The sequence below is a fragment of the Lepidochelys kempii genome, chromosome 12 (assembly GCF_965140265.1).
Source record: "Lepidochelys kempii isolate rLepKem1 chromosome 12, rLepKem1.hap2, whole genome shotgun sequence".
NCBI lineage: Eukaryota > Metazoa > Chordata > Testudines > Cheloniidae > Lepidochelys > Lepidochelys kempii.
The window spans coordinates 18,447,163-18,466,309 of NC_133267.1; the positions used below are offsets into that span (position 1 = coordinate 18,447,163).

At 43.4% G+C, this 19,147-nt stretch overlaps 1 protein-coding gene across 6 annotated transcripts in view; it reads right to left on the minus strand.

The window, feature by feature from the left end:
- PHKB (phosphorylase kinase regulatory subunit beta) overlaps positions 1-19,147 on the minus strand; it is a 209,795-nt gene that overhangs the window by 116,127 nt on the left and 74,521 nt on the right. Inside the window, exon 2 of one of the 6 annotated variants that reach the window (XM_073307741.1) lies at positions 4,962-5,056. The exons of the other annotated variants lie outside the window; for them this stretch is intronic. Coding sequence (XP_073163842.1) covers positions 4,962-5,000 — 39 coding nt within the window. The 5' untranslated portion in view covers positions 5,001-5,056. The remainder of the gene's footprint in view (positions 1-4,961; positions 5,057-19,147) is intronic. 6 annotated transcript variants of the gene reach the window in all.

Below are 19,147 nucleotides of genomic sequence, written 5' to 3' on the forward strand. Positions count from 1 at the left end.
ATGATTATCCTATTTGTATGCATGTACAACTTTTGTATCTGAAGTTAGGAAAATTGACTATGCATCTGTATTACAAACGTGGGTATACCTGGATAATGCCCACTAGGCAAAAGGCTCTCAGTCTATATGGCTGGCTGGGAAGGGCCCATTCCAGTTAATTAGCCATTAGGAGAAAACAATAGGCCTTAGAAGAAGCTTATTTCCCACGGGGGAGCCTTCCTGAGAACACTGCAGACAGCCTCGGACTCACGGCTGCTGTGACACTATAGGAACATGTGACCAGGTCACCTGGTGCTGGACTCCATCTTGGGATATCAGTGTTTTTCCACTGACTGGTGTGGGAACCAAGCTTTGAAAGAATGGGTTCCCACTAGATGCAAAGGCTATTTAAGGCAGGGGAGTGACATCATCATGGTTCTTCACTGACTCCCCACCCAAAGAGACTTCTGGAAACACCTGAGTAACAAAGATTGAACTGGGGGAAAGTGCTGAGCTCAGGCTAAAGGGATTTTTAGCCTGTGAATGGAACACCTGGGGACTCCAGGTTATAAGTTAGTGCAGCTTGCCCCTTAAGAATCTGCAGCCTGTTTGTATCATCATTTAGGGTGAGGATTTGCTATTTATATCGGATCTATGTAGTATATTAACCGTAGTTTGCATGTTTTGTTTATTTAAGAACACAACAACAGCCATACTGGGTTAGACCAAAGGTCCATCTAGCCCAGTATCCTGTCTTCTGACAGTGGCAAATGCCAGGTGCCTTTAATTTCATTTGGTGACACCTAATTCTTGTGTTATGAGAAGGAGTAAATAATACTTTCTTATTTACTTTCTCCACACCAGTCATGATTTTATAGACCTCTATAATATCCCCCCTTAGTCGTCTCTTTTCCAAGCTGAAAAGACCCAGTCTTATTATGCTCTCCTCATACTTAAGCCATTCCATACCCCTAAATTTTTGTTGCCATTTGCTGAACCTTTTCCAATTCCAATATATCTTTTTTGAGATGTGGCGACCACATCTGCATGCAGTATTCAAGATGTGGGTGTACCATGGATTTATACAGAGGAAATATGATATTTTTTGTTTATTACCCATCCCTTTCTGAATGATTCACAACATTCTGTTTGCTTTTTTGATTGCTGCTACACACTGAGTGGATGTTTTCAGAGAACTATCCACAATGACTCCAGATCTGTTTCTTGAGTGGTAACAACTAATTTAGACCCCATCATTTTATATGTATAGTTGGGATTATGTTTTCCAATGTGCATTACTTTGCATTTATCAACACTGAATTTCATCTGCCCATTTTGTTGCCCAGGCACTAAGTTTTGAGAGACCCTTTTGTAGCTTTTCGCAGTCTGCCTTGGACTTTACTATCTTGAGTAGTTTTATATCATCTGCAAATTTTGCCACCTCACTGTTTACCCCTTTTTCCAAGTCATTTATGAATACATTGAACAGGATTGGTCCCTGTACAGACCCCAGGGGGACACCACTATTTACCTCTTCCATTCTGAAAACTGACCACTTATTCATACCCTTTGTTTCCTATCTTTTAATCAGTTATCAATCCATAAGAGGACCTTCCTTGTTATCCCATGACAGCTTACCTTGCTTAAGAGCCTTTGGTGAGGGACCTTGTGAAAGACTTTCTGAAAATCGAAGTACACTATATCCACTGGATCCCCCTTGTTCACATGCTTGTTGACCCCCTCAAAGAATTCTAGTAGATTGGTAAGGCATGATTTTCCTTTACAAAAATCATGTTGACTCTTCCCCAACAAATTATGTTTCTCTATATGTCTGACAATTTTGTTCTTTACTATAGTTTCAACCAGTTTGCCCAGTACTGAAGTCAGGCTTACCAGCCTGTAATTGCCAGGGTCACCTCTGGAGCCCTTTTTAAAAATTGGCATCACATTAGCTATCCTTAGTCATTTGGTACAGAAGCTGATTTAAATGATAGGTTACAGAATACGGTTAGTAGTTCTGCAATTTCATATTTGAGCTCCTTCAGAACTCTTGGGTGAATATCATCTGGTCCTGGTGACTTATTACTGTTTAGTTTATCAATTTATTCCAAAACCTCCTCTAAGGACACCTCAATCTGGGACAGTTCCTCAGATCTGCCACCTAAAAAGAATGGCTCAAGTGTGGGAATCTCCCTCACATTCTCAGCCGTGAAGATCGATGCAAAGAATTCATTTAGTTTCTCCGCAATGGTCTTATCGTCCTTGAGTGCTCCTTTAGCATCTCGAGCGTCCAGTGGCCCCACTGGTAGTTTAGCAGGCTTCCTGCTTCTAATGTACTTAAAAAAAATTTGCTATTACTTTTTGAGTCTTTGGCTAGCTGTTCTTCAAATTATTTTTTGGCCTTCCTAATTACATTTTTACACTTCATTTGCTAGAGCTTATGCTTCTTTCCATTGTCTTCACTAGGATTTAACTTCCACTTTTTAAAGGATGCCTTTTTGCCTCTCACTGCTTCTTTTACTTTGTTGTTTAGCCACAGTGGCACTTTTTTGGTTCTCTATGTTTTTAATTTGGGGTATACATTTAAATTGAGCCTCTATTATGGTGTCTTTAAAAAATTTCCCTGCAGCTTGCAGGGATTTCACTTTTTGCACTGTACCTTTTAGTTTCTATTTAACTAACGTCCTCATTTTACTGTAGTTCTGAAATTAAATGCTAGTGTTGGGCTGCTATGGTTTTTCCCCACTACAGGGATGTTAAATTTAATTACATTACTGTCACTATTGCCAAGCGGTCCAGGACTATTCACCTCTTAGATCAGATCCCGTGCTCCATTTAGGACTAAATCAAGAATTGCCTCTCCTTTTGTGGGTTCCAGGACTAGCTGCTCCAAGAAGCAATCATTTAAGGTGTCAAGAAACTTTATCTCTGCCTCCCGTTCTGAGGTGACATGTACCCAGTTAAGATGGGGATATTTGAAATCCCCCATTGTTATTAATTATTAATTATTATTATTATTGAGTTTTTTATTTACATAGCCTTTCTAATCTCCCTGAGCATTTCACAGTCACTATCACCATCATGGTCAGGTGGTCAGTAATATACTCCTACTGCTATATTCTTATTATTAGAGCATGGAATTACTATCCATAGAGATTCGATGGTACAGTTTGGTTCATTTAAGATTTTTACCTCATTTGATTCTATTCTTTTTTTCACATATAGTTCTACTCCCCCACCAGCACGACCTGTTCTCTCCTCCTGATATATTTTGTACCTCGATATTACTGTGTCCCATTGATTATCCCCTCTCCACCAAGTTTCTGTGTTGCCTATTATATCAATATTCTCATTTAACACGAGGCACTCTAGTTCACCCATATTATTTCGACTTCTAGTATTGGTACATAAGCACTTTAAAAATGTGTCAATTTTCAGCTGTCTGCCATTACATGATGTAATTGAATGGGACTTTTTTTCATTTGACTGTTTCTCATCAGATCCTGCTACCTATATTCTATCATCTTCCATCCTCTCCTCCTTACTAGGACATAGAGAATCTCCATTAATAGATCCTCCCCTAAGGGATGTCTCTGTCTGAACCATGTGCTCCTCCTCACTTGTAGGCTTTACCTTCAGCCCTTAGTTTAAAATCTACTCTATGACCTTTTTAATTTTAAGTGCCAGCAATCTGGTTCCATTTTGGTTAAGGTGGAGCCCATCCTTCCTGTATAAGCTCCCCCTTTCCCAAAAGTTTCCCCAGTTGCTAATAAATCTTAACCCCTGCTCCCTACACCATCATCTCATCCACACATTGAGACCCTGCAGTTCTTCCTGTGGAACTGGAAGCATTTCAGAGATTACCTAGGAAATATGGTAGCAATCTGTTTTGATCTGTTAACTATCCCATATAATCACGTAAAGACTATCTTTTAGAGTTAATAAACTTGCTTTTGCTTGGTCTAAAACCAGTTTGTGGGAGTCATAACTCAGGGCAGAAAGCTGTATATTCTTCTTCACACTGAGGGAGGAGGTGAATTTTATGAGCTTATGCTGTACAGTTCCCTGTGCAGCATAAGACGGTTTAAGTCTGGGTTTACACTCCAGTTTGGAGTGTGGGGGAGAGGTGTGCCTGAGTCGCTGGGAAGTTCCTTAGCGGGACCCTTTCCATGCAGAGCTGATCACAACATTTGCATGTAACTGAAGCTGGGTGTGTCCCTATCTGTAAGTAGGTTGGTCACAGAAGTACAGTGTACAGGCTGGTGGGTCAGGGGGGTTCAGTCATAACCCAGTGCAGGTGGTACCCTGGGGGGAACCCATCACAATGATATCTTCCCGTCCCACGCTTGGGTGGTGCAGTCAGTAATAAGGGAAGTAAAAAGAATGGTGGGGATTAAAGATGAACCCTATGTATTCCAATATTAAAATAAGCAGAATTAAAACTTCGCTGATTTTTTTCTTGGTAGTGGGGGGCAGATCCCATTGCTGCAGGTTTCCTTAACTCTCATTCATGTCTGGGGGAGAGAGGATATTGCCACTGAAGTCACTGAATAATGGTACAGATGACAGTTTCCCATTCCTCTATCTCCTTTCGGTGACCAGCTGCAAGGAGGGGGAGCAGGCAAAGCCAAAGCCCAAGGGCTTCAACACTGGGCAGGGGGGCCTGCAACCTGGGCCCTGCCTCCCAGGGCTGAGGCTGAAACCTGACTCCTGCCACTCATGGCTGAAACACTTGGGCTTCAGTCCCAGGCAGCGGGGATCAGGCTTCAGCTTCAGCCCTGGGCTCTAGCAAGTCTAATCCCAGCCATGATGACCCCATTAAAACAGGGTCGCAACCCACTTTGGGGTCCCGACCCACAGTTTGAGAATCCGTGCAGATAGATAGAGATAGACACTCCTACTAGTACTTTTGTTTTTTCAAAATAAGTTGGGATGAGAGAACAGCTAAATGTCAGTGAATTTATCTATAAGTCAAATATTACCAAAAATGTATTTTGCCAACAAATTTTGGCAGTGTTCATCTTCTTTGGCTTGATGCGTCAGCAAGCAATCATCATCAGACTTCAGCTATTTGAAACTAAAAGGGAAAACACACTTTGTTGGGGACTACATCACTAGGAGACTAGTCACATCTTTACCCATTTTGCACAGTGTTAGTATACTCAGTTTGTAAGGCAATATTGCAATAACAGTTATGTTACCTGTTTGTCCTACAGTATTCTTTTACAATTATAACCTAGCTAATAAAGTATGCTATAACAGGGTGTCATATTCTGAGATCGTGCATGGAAAAGCAAAGCTCTTCTGCTCACATATTGGTATCAGGTACTAGCACTCCCTAGATTAATGCAGTCACTACTCATAACAACCTGAGGTCAGATCAGATGGATCCTACTATACCAGGAGCATAAAACAATTTGTCTTTCCCCCCTAACACAGAGGGAGATAGGAGCAGGGACAGGAGTTTGGCAGAAAATGAAACCCTCAGAACAGCCTAGCTCAGAAGAAAGTTTGGGTTGAGGTTTATGTTGTATTATTTATCTTAGCAATAAAGATAACTCCTTTGCATGGGTTAAGTTTAGCCTACTATCCAGTATACTGTGTTAGGAACAGGGTAAATCCACTTACCTACATATGTTTAAACATATATAGACACATTAAACTTAACCAAACATAAGTACAGCAAACGCATGGCCACAAAACCTCATACTCTTTCTCAAGTGCTGTACATGTTTAAATAAAATGTACATTTAGAAGGTTTGATGAACATAATATACAGTAGTTCCTTAGACTAGAAAATTTTGCAGGAAAATGTTAAGTAGTTCCTTAGACAGACTAGAGAGTTTTGCAGGAAAACGTTAAGATCTTGGACTCCAAAATACTTTGGATTTGCAGTAATTGCAAATCAACATGTTTCGCTATGATAGTGGTTGTTACATTTGTAATATAAAGACTAGCTCTCTAAAACATATTAATGCTAGCTTTTAAAATTAAGACAAAATTATTTATACAGGAAAGAATATTAAAAACACTGGAATAATTGATGAATATTGTACATGAACAAAACTTGTCCAAAGAAAAAAAATCATAAGCATAACGGGCACCAAAGACAGAGTAATTATTCTACAACACCGTTGTACAAATGATTGTAAAACACAGATTTCTCAAACTACAACACTTAATTCCTAAATACACTAGCCATTTTGCTACTCTTTCCTGAAATACTTCTTTCCTGAACATGAAAAAATCATTATTATGAGGCCTGAACCAAAGGCTGTGAACCAAAGTCAGGTCATGTATTAAAGTAAATGCTTACAAGTTCACTGTTCTGTACATGAACTTGGCAAAGTTGTTGCTAGTGTACTAGGCACTAGATATTTACGTAAACACATTTTAGAAAGCTAGTGCAAATACACCCCAATCTAGAACAAGATAAGATGGTTTGACAGAACAATGAATAGGGAAGTTTTGTTCGAGATATCAGGAACAAGAGGAGGTAAACAAATGTCATGAAACATGTAAGTTGTTCATCCCAGTTATTTGTTTTAGTCTATAAATGTTGGGTGCCTTGCCATAACCCTTTGGGTGGTTGAGGGGACAGCAAAGCCTCCCACTGCTGACTGAGCTGCTTCTTGCCACAGGGCACTCATGTGGTAACGTACTTGTGCAAGTCATTAGGACTGTGCTTTGAAGGCAACAAACCTGGCCAAATGCCGTTGTCACCAATTCATGCCTCACCTTTCTCTATGAGTAACATCAAGGTCTGCTAAATTAGTAGGCTGCATTCTCTGATAGTGCTGATAACACCAAAGCTCCAAAAACAAAAGCACTGAGAAACTGTAACACCTCAGCAGCCTTGACAGCATTCTACAATCTGAAGCACTGTAGTTTGGAATTCTAACTTCTTATTTTATATGAGAAGAGAGTCAAGATTATTTTCCTAAATCTGACACCAGAAACGAAAACCTGACATTCTTACCCTGTGAATAAGTACTAATCAACAAATGTTATGTAATATTGCCAAGTTACAGAGCAACGGGTCCCTCAAGTGTGGATTTTTTACACCCCTGAGAACGTAGCTATGTTGATATAAGTTCCCAGTCTAAACCAGCCCTGAGTCAGTTCTCTATTACGTATTACTTGGCATGTGATATTTTCTTACAAGCTCTGAATAATATTCACAAATTTCTGAGGAATTCCATAGTGGCACAGCAGACTCCATAAGATTGTTCTATCCACTGTATCAAAGACTTTTTGGAAATCTATTAAATTCGTGTAAAGCCATGATTGCCATACAATCAACAGTTCTATTGTTGGATCATATTAAAGAAGTTCTGTATTAAAATCATAAAGGAGTTTGATTTCCCATAGTTTAAATTCCAGGGTATTACTAATTAAGAGGGAGGTCTCTTGGTTTTTGGCTGCTAATTGTGTTAGCACAGGAGCTAGCAAACAGAGCTGTAAACAGGGGAGTTTGAGTGGGAGTTCTGTTGGAGGAGAAGGTATTTGTGTGTGTGTTTGGTTTTGTATTGTTAGTATCTGTATGTGTAGGGGCTTTGTGCTGGGAGAGAAGCTGAGCCCTGATTAGGGGGCGGGGCTTCACTGACTGGGGGTCCTATAAAGGTAGCAGCCAGTCAGGCAGCAGCACAGGAGCTAGCGAACAGAGCTGTAAACAGGGGAGTTTGAGTGGGAGTTTGAAAGGGGAGTTTGTCTTGTGGTGCTTGTGTGGGGTTTGGTTTTGCTGTGGGTGGTGGTGTTTTGGTGTGGTTTGTGTTTCCCAGATTAACAGGATTTAGGTGGGAAGGCTATGAGAGATTCAGAGGTGGCAGTGGGAGTGACCCATGTAGCAGATGACACAATGAAGATGACTGGATGTGGAAGCTGTGGTATGTACATGATCCTGGAGGGGGCACCTGGTAAGAGTTTTCTCTGCATGAAATGCCGTCTGATAGAGCTGATGGAGGAAAAGATCAGAGGTTTGGAGATGCAGGTGGAAAGTCTGGTAGAGTTTAGGAAGGGGTTTGAGCAGATTATGGAGCAAAGACATGAGGTATCTGAAGGGAAAAGCTCAGACTTGCAGATGGAAGCAGGACTAGGGAATTCTGAGGGGAGACTGGGTGAGGAAAGTGGTCAGTGGAAGCATGTGACTAAAAGAACTAGGCAGAGGAAAAGACGGGCTAGTGAAGGAGAAATAGAGCTTCAGAATAGGTTTGCAGAGTTGGAAAATGAAGAAGGGGCTCAGCAGGTAGTCACTGAAGGTGATAGGGCAAGGAAGAAGAGAAAAGTGGTTAGTCCTATAGGAAAAGGGGAAGAGTTAATGGAGATTACACCAAATATGAGCCCCAGGAGGATACAGGATGGGTTAAAAAGGATTACACGGGAGAATGGGAATGGAAAGAACTTGCAGCCAGAGGGAACAGGGGATAGACTGGAGAATAGCACCGTCACTAGGAAAAGGCAGGTCTATGTGATTGGGGACTCTTTACTGAGAAGAATAGATAGGCCTGTAACCAGAGCTGATCCAGAAAATAGGAGGGTGTGCTGTCTTCCAGGTGCTAAGATACGGGATGTAGACCTGAGGTTCAAAAGAATTCTAAAGGGAGCGGGAAAGAATCCCCTAATTATCCTTCATGTGGGAACAAATGATACGGCTAGATTCTCACTGGAAAGTATTAAGGGAGACTATGCTAGGCTGGGGAGGACGCTTAAGGAAATTGAGGCTCAGGTGATCTTTAGTGGGATTCTGCCTGTTCCTAGAGAAGGGCAACAAAGGTGTGACAAGATTATGACTATCAATAGATGGCTTAGGCAGTGGTGCTATAAGGAGGGCTTTGGGATGTATGGCCATTGGGAGGCATTCATGGATAGAGGACAGTTCTCTCGGGATGGACTTCATCTGAGTAGGGAAGGAAATAGACTTCTAGGATGGAGGCTGGCACAACTGATTAAGAGAGCTTTAAACTAGGAATTTGGGGGAGATGGTTGGGAGATGTCCAGGTAATCTCCACGCCAGAATTTAGCATAGAGTGGAAAGAAAATGAAGTAAGAATGGATACAGCTGTAGGTAGGAGGAAGGGCAGTGTAGATACAAGTCTAATAGGTTATACTGGTAGTAAAATAACCGTGCCTAATAGGGTACAGAATGTGAGTGAGGCCAAACAGCAAAAATTAAGATGTTTGTACACTAATGCAAGGAGCCTAGGTAACAAAATGGAGGAACTAGAGTTACTGGTGCAGGAAGTGAAACCAGATATTATAGGTATAACAGAGACCTGGTGGAATAGTAGTCATGACTGGGCTACAGGTATTGAAGGGTATGTGCTGTTTAGGAAAGACCGAAATAAAGGTAAAGGTGGTGGAGTAGCATTGTATATCAATGATGAGATAGAATGTAAAGAAATAAGAAGCGATGAAATGGATATGACTGAGTCTGTCTGGGCAACAATTAAATTGGGGAAGAAAACTATTAGAGCCTCCCCTGGGATAGTGCTTGGGGTGTGCTATAGACCGCCGGGATCTAATTTGGATATGGATAGAGCCCTTTTTAATGTTTTTAATAAAGTAAATACTAATGGAAACTGTGTGATCATGGGAGACTTTAACTTCCCAGATATAGACTGGAGGACGAGTGCTAGTAATAATAATAGGGCTCAGATTTTCCTAGATGCGATAGCTGATGGATTCCTTCAGCAAGTAGTTGCTGAACCAACTAGAGGGGATGCCATTTTAGATTTGGTCTTGGTGAGTAATGAGGACCTCATAGAGGAAATGGTTGTAGGGGATAATCTTGGCTCAAGTGATCATGAGCTAATTCAGTTCAAACTGAATGGAAGGATTAACAAATATAAATCTGCAACTAGGGTTTTTGATTTCAAAAGGGCTGACTTTCAAAAATTAAGGAAATTAGTTAGGGAAGTGGATTGGACTGAAGAATTTATGGGTTTAAAGGTAGAGGAGGCCTGGGATTATTTTAAATTAAAGCTGCAGAAGCTATCGGAAGCCTGCATCCCAAGAAAGGGGAAAAAATTCATAGGCAGGAGTTGTAGACCAAGCTGGATGAGCAAGCATCTTAGAGAGGTAATTAAGAAAAAGCAGAAAGCATATAGGGAGTGGAAGAAGGGAGGGATCAGTAAGGAAAGCTACCTTATTGAGGTCAGAATATGTAGGGATAAAGTGAGACAGGCTAAAAGTCAAGTAGAGTTGGACCTTGCAAAGGGAATTAAAACCAATAGTAAAAGGTTCTATAGTCATATAAATAGGAAGAAAACAAAGAAAGAAGAAGTGGGACCGCTAAAAACTGAGGATGGAGTGGAGGTCAAGGATAATCTAGGCATGGCCCAATATCTAAACAAATACTTTGCCTCAGTCTTTAAGACTAAAGAGGATCTTAGGGATAATGGTAGCATGATAAATGGGAATGAGGATATGGAGGTAGACATCACCATATCTGAGGTAGAAGCGAAACTCAAACAGCTTAATGGGACTAAATCGGGGGGCCCAGATAATCTTCATCCAAGAATATTAAAAGAATTGGCAAAAGAAATTGCAAGCCCATTAGCAAGAATTTTTAATGAATCTGTAAACTCAGGGGTTGTACCGTATGATTGGAGAATTGCTAACATAGTTCCTATTTTTAAGAAAGGGAAAAAAAGTGATCCAAGTAATTATAGGCCTGTTAGTTTGACATCTGTAGTATGCAAGGTCTTGGAAAAAATTTTGAAGGAGAAGGTAGTTAAGGACATTGAAGTCAATGGTAAATGGGACAAAATACAACATGGTTTTACAAAAGGTAGATCGTGCCAAACCAACCTGATCTCCTTCTTTGAGAGAGTAACAGATTTTTTAGATAAAGGAAACGCAGTGGATCTAATTTACTTAGATTTTAGTAAGGCGTTTGATACTGTGCCACATGGGGAATTATTAGTTAAATTGGATAAGATGGGCATCAATAGGAAAATTGAAAGGTGGATAGGGAATTGGTTAAAGGGGAGACTACAACGGGTCCTACTGAAAGGTGAACTGTCAAGTTGGAGGGAGGTTACCAGTGGAGTTCCTCAAGGATCAGTTTTGGGACCAATCTTATTTAATCTTTTTATTACTGACCTGGGCACAAAAAGTGGGAGTGTGCTAATAAAGTTTGCAGATGATACAAAGCTGGGAGGTATTGCTAATTTAGAGAAGGACAGGGATACCCTACAGGAGGATCTGGATGACCTTGTAAACTGGAGTAATAGGAATAGGATGAAATTTAATAGTGAGAAGTGTAAGGTCATGCATTTAGGGATTAATAACAAGAATTTTAGTTATAAGCTAGGGACGCATCAACTAGAAGTAACAGAGGAGGAAAAGGACCTTGGAGTATTGGTTGATCATAGGATGACTATGAGCTGCCAATGTGATATGGCTGTGAAAAAAGCTAATGTCGTCTTGGGATGCATCAGGAGAGGTATTTCCAGTAGAGATAAGGAGGTTTTAGTACCGTTATATAAGGCACTGGTGAGACCTCACCTGGAATATTGTGTGCAGTTCTGGTCTCCCATGTTTAAGAAGGATGAATTCAAACTGGAACAGGTACAGAGAAGGGCTACTAGGATGATCCGAGGAATGGAAAACTTGTCTTATGAAAGGAGACTCAGGGAGTTTGGCTTGTTTAGCCTAACTAAAAGAAGGTTGAGGGGAGATATGATTGCTCTCTATAAATATATCAGAGGGATAAATACCAGAGAGGGAGAGGAATTATTTAAACTCAGTACCAATGTGGACACAAGAACAAATGGATATAAACTGGCCACTAGGAAATTTAGATTAGAAATTAGACGAAGGTTTCTAACCATCAGAGGAGTGAAGTTTTGGAATAGCCTTCCGAGGGAAGTGGTGGGGGCAAAAGATCTATCTTGCTTTAAGATTAAACTCGATAAGTTTATGGAGGAGATGGTATGATGGGATAACATGGTTTTGGTAATTAAATATTCATGGTAAATAGGCCCAATGGCCTGTGATGGGTTTTTAGATGGGGTAAGATCCAAGTTACCCGGGAAAGAATTTTCTGTAGTATCTGGCTGATGAATCTTGCCCATATGCTCAGGGTTTAGCTGATCGCCATATTTGGGGTCGGGAAGGAATTTTCCTCCAGGGCAGATTGGAAGGCCCTGGAGGTTTTTCGCCTTCCTCTGTAGCATGGGGCACGGGTCACTTGCTGGAGGATTCTCTGCTCCTTGAGGTCTTCAAACTACAATTTGAGGACTTCAATAGCATAGATATAGGTGTGAGGTCTTTTTTAGGAGTGGTGGGTGAAATTCTGTGGCCTGCATTGTGCAGGAGGTCAGACTAGATGATCATAATGGTCCCTTCTGGCCTAAATATCTATGAATCTATGAATCTTAAGACAGAGTCTGTTCTCAAAGCAATACTTTGTAACAACAACCACTCACACAGAGAGAGACTCAAAGCAATACTTTGTAACAACAGAAACAGCACAGAGACTCTCCGCCCTTTGGTTGTATTTATCTCACTTTGTTAACAATTGTGATTAAAATAGAGATAGAGATTGTATGTGGATGGATGATTGGTGTAGATCACTGACGAGGCCTAGAAAAAGATCATCCTGGTCAACATCATGGTCTCCTTAGAGAACAGGACCCTGGCCTTCTGAGAAGCCCGAGCTCGTAAGCTGGAAAAATACGCCCTTCTGGCGGACACCCTGAGAGCAAAGGGCTACAAGGTGCATATGGATGCCCTGATTGTCGGAGCCCTGGGCGCTTGGGACCCCTGCAATGAGCGTGTGCTGCGGATTTGTGGGATTGGTCGACGCTACGCACGGCTCATGCAGCGCCTCATGGTCTCGGACACCATCCGATGGTCCAGGGACATCTACATTGAACACATCATCGGCCACCGACAGTACCAGGAGGTGTAAGCCAGTATGACATCGTGCATCCACTATGGGAAAGGGACTGAGAGGCTTTTTCCATTGGACTGTATGAATTGGAACCATAAACTCACTGAACATTAAATCCCACCAAATGAGGGTAGATCCATCCCCATCATCGTATCCACCCATTATACTCCACACCTGAACATAGCCATTATATGGACAACATACCCCCATATCTCAATGTCTGTACTTTGACAGGTTAAACTTTTATCCCCAATCAGGGAGATTGCAGATTATGTATTCCTTACGCCACCCGTTCCTAAACCAAATTTTGCACCCCTTGATAATCTGTACCTTATTGCCTGATAACCAGAAACTTCTATACCTAAACTCTGTACCATTTTCTTTTTATTTCAACATTATCTTAATAAAATTATTAAATAAATGAATGATCAGGGAGGTCCCAGCCTAAGAATCCAGTGTCCATTGGCCGAAGAAGGCATCAAGTGGAAACAACCAGAGGACCCCCAGAGGGCAGAGTGGAATCCACCCAACAGCCTCAAGAATGGGAAAACCGAAGAACAAGATAACATCTGGCAGCACGGAGCCATCAGGAATGTGCCATCTGCTGATTGATTCAGCAACAGCATGATGAAGCAATTCCTATAGACTGGCACAGGAAGAAATTCCTATAAAAATGGACTCTAGAAACTGAGACCTTTGGGGTCTGATTCTGCAAACCAACTTCCAGGAGCATCAGATGAGCATCTGACAAGGCCCCGCTCCCTCCTCATGCCCAGGCCACCTGCCAGTGGCTTAGCACAAGCAACTCTAAGGTTGGTAACTATGACAACAACCTTGCAGAACCTGTCTCTGTGTGTGTACGAATGAAAGTGTGAATAAATATGAAACTGAATGGAATGTTATAGCTATAACTAACTGCTTACTATGATTCTTTCTGTATACACAATAAATGTGGCATTTTGCCTTATTCCCTTTAATAAGATCCTGCTTGTTTTTATTTTATTGGTATAACACTCTGATGATGGTTGCTATTCTATTACTATGTGATCTATGCATGACTTCTCCTGTCAGAACCCTGCCTGTTCTTATCATAGCCTTAAATCTACTGCTTTCTTTAGTTTGGGCAGCGGTTCTCAAACTGTGGGTTGGGACCCTAAAGCGGGCCGCAACCCCATTTTAATGTGGTTGCCAGGGCTGTCATTAAACTTGCTGGGGCTCGGGGCTGAAGATGAAGTGCAAGCCCCACCACCTAGGGCTGAAGCCCTCAAGTTTCAGCACCCCCCAAGGCGGGGGGGGGGGGCGCTCAGGCTTTGGCACCCCTTTGGGGTCTTTTAGTATTTTTTTGTTGTCAGAAGGGGGTCGCGATGCAATGAAGTTTGAGAAACCCTGGTCTAGGGTAAAATGTGTAAGTATTTTACTTGGGACAGACAACAATCAAATGCCCCCTCCAGCTTTCACCGACTTACGTCTCTCTTTTTTGGCAGTCTCAACATATGACTACTTTTCCACTTGTTTGGTACTTTTCCTTCTTCCCATATCATCTGTAAGAAGCCTAACAAAATGTCTAAAATGTTCTTTGAGTTTGCCTTAAGGACTTCTATTAGGATGTTGTCCAGACCCAGTGCCTTTCCACTTTTTAACCGATTTACTGCCCTCTCTTCTTCTACTCTAATGATAGGTCCTAATTCCACATGCAGATCTTCTTCCTCTAAATTGGGGTGTTGATAACTAGTTCCCCATTCAGTAGTTGACTAAAATACTACCTCCATATATTTAACTTAAACAAAAAATTATCTCTTATGTTCCCATACGCTGTAACTGTGCTGATTTTCCTGCCTCTAGCTAGCACAGCAGTGGCAGAAAAATCAGTAAACCCTATTGCATTGTATATGAACATGATGGAGAGAAATAATTGTTTAAAAGCTTTTCTATTACACTAATCATTATCATCTAAGCACTTCACAAACAATGGATTTCTCTTCATAACAACATTGTGAATTCAGAACACAGTATAGATAGGCAAGGCCTTTTTTCTTAGTTCTGTTTGTTCTAATTTCCTTGGAATGTATCATTTTATATTCAAAAACTTAAATGGGAGAAAATTGGTAAGAATTAAAAATAAAGGGAGGCAGACAGGGGGAATGTTGCCAACTACTCATAGGGGATGAGGAGAGAGGGGTGCCCAGAACTCATGGGCTGAGGAGAAGGGGTATTAACCAGGTGGCAGTTGAGAAAGCCTTCTGTTCCCTACAGCAGTTGGGCTGTCTTAGCTGCCAGGACCCAGCTTCCTGTCCATCTTGCTCCCCTCCCGCAGAGAGGAAGCGGACATGGCTGCACAAAAGGGTCAGAAGGCATGTGGAAGGCTGCACCCCATGAGTACTGGCACCTTCCTGGCCAAAGTACCCTGCTGACTTCCACACAGCCCCAAACATGCCGCTTCTATGATGAGCTGCATGCCATTTTAGGGGGTTCAGCCACCACTACCCCAGCCGTGTTGTTTGACTCCTTCAATGGAGATGGAGGCAACATGGAAGCAGGTTTTGGGGACGAAGAAGATGATGATGACGACGACGAGGTTGTAGATAGCTCACAGCAAGCAAGCAGAGAAACCGCTTTTCCCGACAGCCAGGAACTGTTTCTCACCCTGGACCTGGAGCCAGTACCCCCCGAACCCACCCAAGGCTGCCTCCTGGACCCGGCAGGTGGAGAAGGGACCTCCGGTGAGTGTACCTTTTAAAATACTATACATGGTTTAAAAGCAAGCATGTAAAAGGATTACTTTGCCTCGGCATTGGCGCCTCTCCTGGATGTACTCACAAAGCCTTTGCAAAAGGTTTCTGGGGAGGGCAGCCTTATTGCGTCCTTCATGGTAGGACATTTTACCACTCCAGTCCAGTAACACTTACTCGGAATCATTGTACAAAGTATTGCAGTGTATGTTTGCTGGCGTTCAAACAACATCCGTTCTTTATCTCTCTGTGTTATCCTCAGGAGAGTGAGATATCATTCGTGGTCTCCTGGTTGAAATAGGGTGCTTTTCTTCCGGGGACATTCAGAGGAGCCCGTTCCTGCTGAGCTGTTTGCCTGCGGCTGAACAGAAATGTTCCCCACTGTTAGCCACGGGGAGGGAGGAGGGTTGAGGGGGTAGCCACGCGGTGGGGGGGGGAGGCAAAATGCGACCTTGTAACGAAAGCACATGTGCTATGTATGTAATGTTAACAGCAAGGTTTACCCTGAAAGACTGTAGCCACTGTTTTATAAAATGTGTCTTTTTAAATACCACTGTCCCTTTTTTTTTTCCCTCCACCAGCTGCATGTGTTTCAATGATCACAGGATCTTTTCCTTCCCAGAGGCTAGTGAAGATTAGAAAGAAAAAAAAACGCACTCGTGATGAAATGTTCTCTGAGCTCATGCTGTCCTCCCACACTGACAGAGCACAGACGAATGCATGGAGACAAATAATGTCAGAGTGCAGGAAAGCACAAAATGACCGGGAGGAGAGGTGGCAGGCTGAAGAGAGTAAGTGGCGGGCTGAAGACAAGGCTGAAGCTCAAATGTGGCGGCAGCGTGATGAGTGGAGGCAGGATTCAATGCTGAGGCTGCTGGAGGACCAAACCAGTATGCTCCAGTGTATGGTTGAGCTGCAGCAAAGGCAGCTGGAGCACAGACTGCCACTACAGCCCCTGTGTAACCAGCTGCCCTCCTCCCCAAGTTCCATAGCCTCCACACCCAGACGGCCAAGAACTCGGTGGGGGGGGCCACCGGCCAACCAGCCACTCTGCCACAGAGGATTGCCCAAAAAAAAGAAGGCTGGCATTCAATAAATTTTAAAGTTGTAAACTTTTAAAGTGCTGTGTGGCATTTTCCTTCCCTCCTCCACCACCGCTCCTGGGCTACCTTGGTAGTCGTCCCCCTATTTGTGTGACGAATGAATAAAGAATGCATGAATGTGAAGCAACAATGACTTTATTGCCTCTGCAAGCAATGATTAAAGGGAGGAGGAGAGGGTGGTTAGCTTGCAGGGAAGTAGAGTGAACCAAGGGGCGGGGGGTTTCATCAAGGAGAAACAAATAGAACTTTCACACCGTAGCCTGGTCAGTCATAAAGCTGATTTTCAAAGCTGGTTTTCAAAGCTTCTCTGATGCGTACCGCGCCCTCCTGTGCTCTTCTAACCACCCTGGTGTCTGGCTGCGCGTAACCAGCAGCCAGGCGATTTGCCTCAACCTCCCACCCCGCCATAAACGTCTCCCCCTTACTCTCACAGAGATTGTGGAGCACACAGCAAGCAGTAATAACAGTGGGAATATTAGTTTCGCTGAGGTCTAAGCGAGTCAGTAAACTGCGCCAGCGCGCCTTTAAACGTCCAAATGCACATTCTACCACCATTCTGCACTTGCTCAGCCTGTAGTTGAACAGCTCCTGACTACTGTCCAGGCTGCCTGTGTACGGCTTCATGAGCCATGGCATTAAGGGGTAGGCTGGGTCCCCAAGGATACATATAGGCATTTCAACATCCCCAACAGTTATTTTCTGGTCTGGGAATAAAGTCCCTTCCTGCAGCTTTTGAAACAGACTAGAGTTCCTGAAGATGCGAGCGTCATGTACCTTTCCCGGCCATCCCACGTTGATGTTGGTGAAATGTCCCTTGTGATCCACTAGAGCTTGCAGCACTATTGAAAAGTACCCCTTGCTGTTTATGTACTCGCCGGCTTGGTGCTCCGGTGCCAAGATAGGGATATGGGTTCCGTCTATGGCCCCACCACAGTTAGAGAATCCCATTGCAGCAAAGCCATCCACTGTGACCTGCACATTTCCCAGGGTCACTACCCTTGATATCAGCAGATCTTTGATTGCGTGAGCTACTTGCATCACAGCAGCCCCAACAGTAGATTTGTCCACTCCAAATTGATTCCCAGCTGACCGATAGCTGTCTGGCGTTGCAAGCTTCCACAGGGCTATCGCCGCTCGCTTCTCAACTGTGAGGGCTGCTCTCATCTTGGTATTCATGTGCTTCAGGGCAGGGGAAAGCAAGTCACAAAGTTCCATGAAAGTGCCCTTACGCATGCAAAAGTTTTGCAGCCACTGGGAATCGTCCCAGACCTGCAACACTATGCGGTCCCACCAGTCTGTGCTTGTTTCCTGAGCCCAGAATCGGCGTTCCACAGCATGAACCTGCCCCATTAGCACCATGATGCATGCATTGGCAGGGCCCATGCTTTCAGAGAAATCTGTGTCCATGTCCTGATCACTCATGTGACCACGCCGATGTCACCTCCTCGCCCGGTATCGCTCTGCCAGGTTCCGGTGCTGCATATACTGCTGGATAATGCGTGTGGTGTTTAATGTGCTCCTAATTGCCAAAGTGAGCTGAGCGACCTCCATGCTTGCCTTGGTATGGTGTCCGCACAGAAAAAAGGCATGGAACAATTGTCTGCCGTTGCTCTGATGGAGGGAGGGGCGACTGATGACATGGCTTACAGGGTTGGCTTCAGGGAGTTAAAATCAACAAAGGGGGTGGCTTTACATCAAGGAGTATTTCAGGCAGGACTTCACGGAGGGTTCCAATAAGAAATGGTGCACCTAAGTTATTGTTCTTATTGGAACAAGGAGGTTAGTCTGGCGTCTGATTGATACATGGCTAGATTTACCTCACTGCACCTTCTCTGTGAGTGACTGCAGTGTGACCTAGAGGAATGAGTCCCCTAGATTGGGGAGGGAGGGTAGTAAATGAGTACAAAACAAATCTGGTCTATTTCTTGTTTTGATCCACTCCATCTATCTTTTACATCTTTGGCTGGCAGCAGACGGTGCAGAAGGACTGCATGCCATCCACATCTCATGGCTGCTCGGCAGAAGATGATGCAGTAGGACTGCTAGAAATCCATATTGCCTGCCTGCTCACCATAAGACAGTTCAATAGGACTGACTGCAGGACTAAAGGGAATGACTTGATCAAGTCACTCCAAATTTAGTCCCTGCGCCCATGTCTGCCCAGGCGCTCCTGGCCGATGTGGAGCTGTTCCAGGAGGCACTCTAGACAGCTGCATTCCACAGGGCCCTGGGATGGAACCCGGAGTAGAGGGCGGGCCCAGGTTCCCCCCCAAACCTCCCAACTCCTGGTCAGACACAGGAGGAGTTGACCTGGACTGTGGGTTCACGAAAATGGCAAAACTGAGGGCTGCCATGAAGCTCCAAGGCGAGCAAATCCACCAATAAGCGCAAGACCCACCAAGGTAGAGGAGGAACTTTGTCACACTATCTAGTCAATC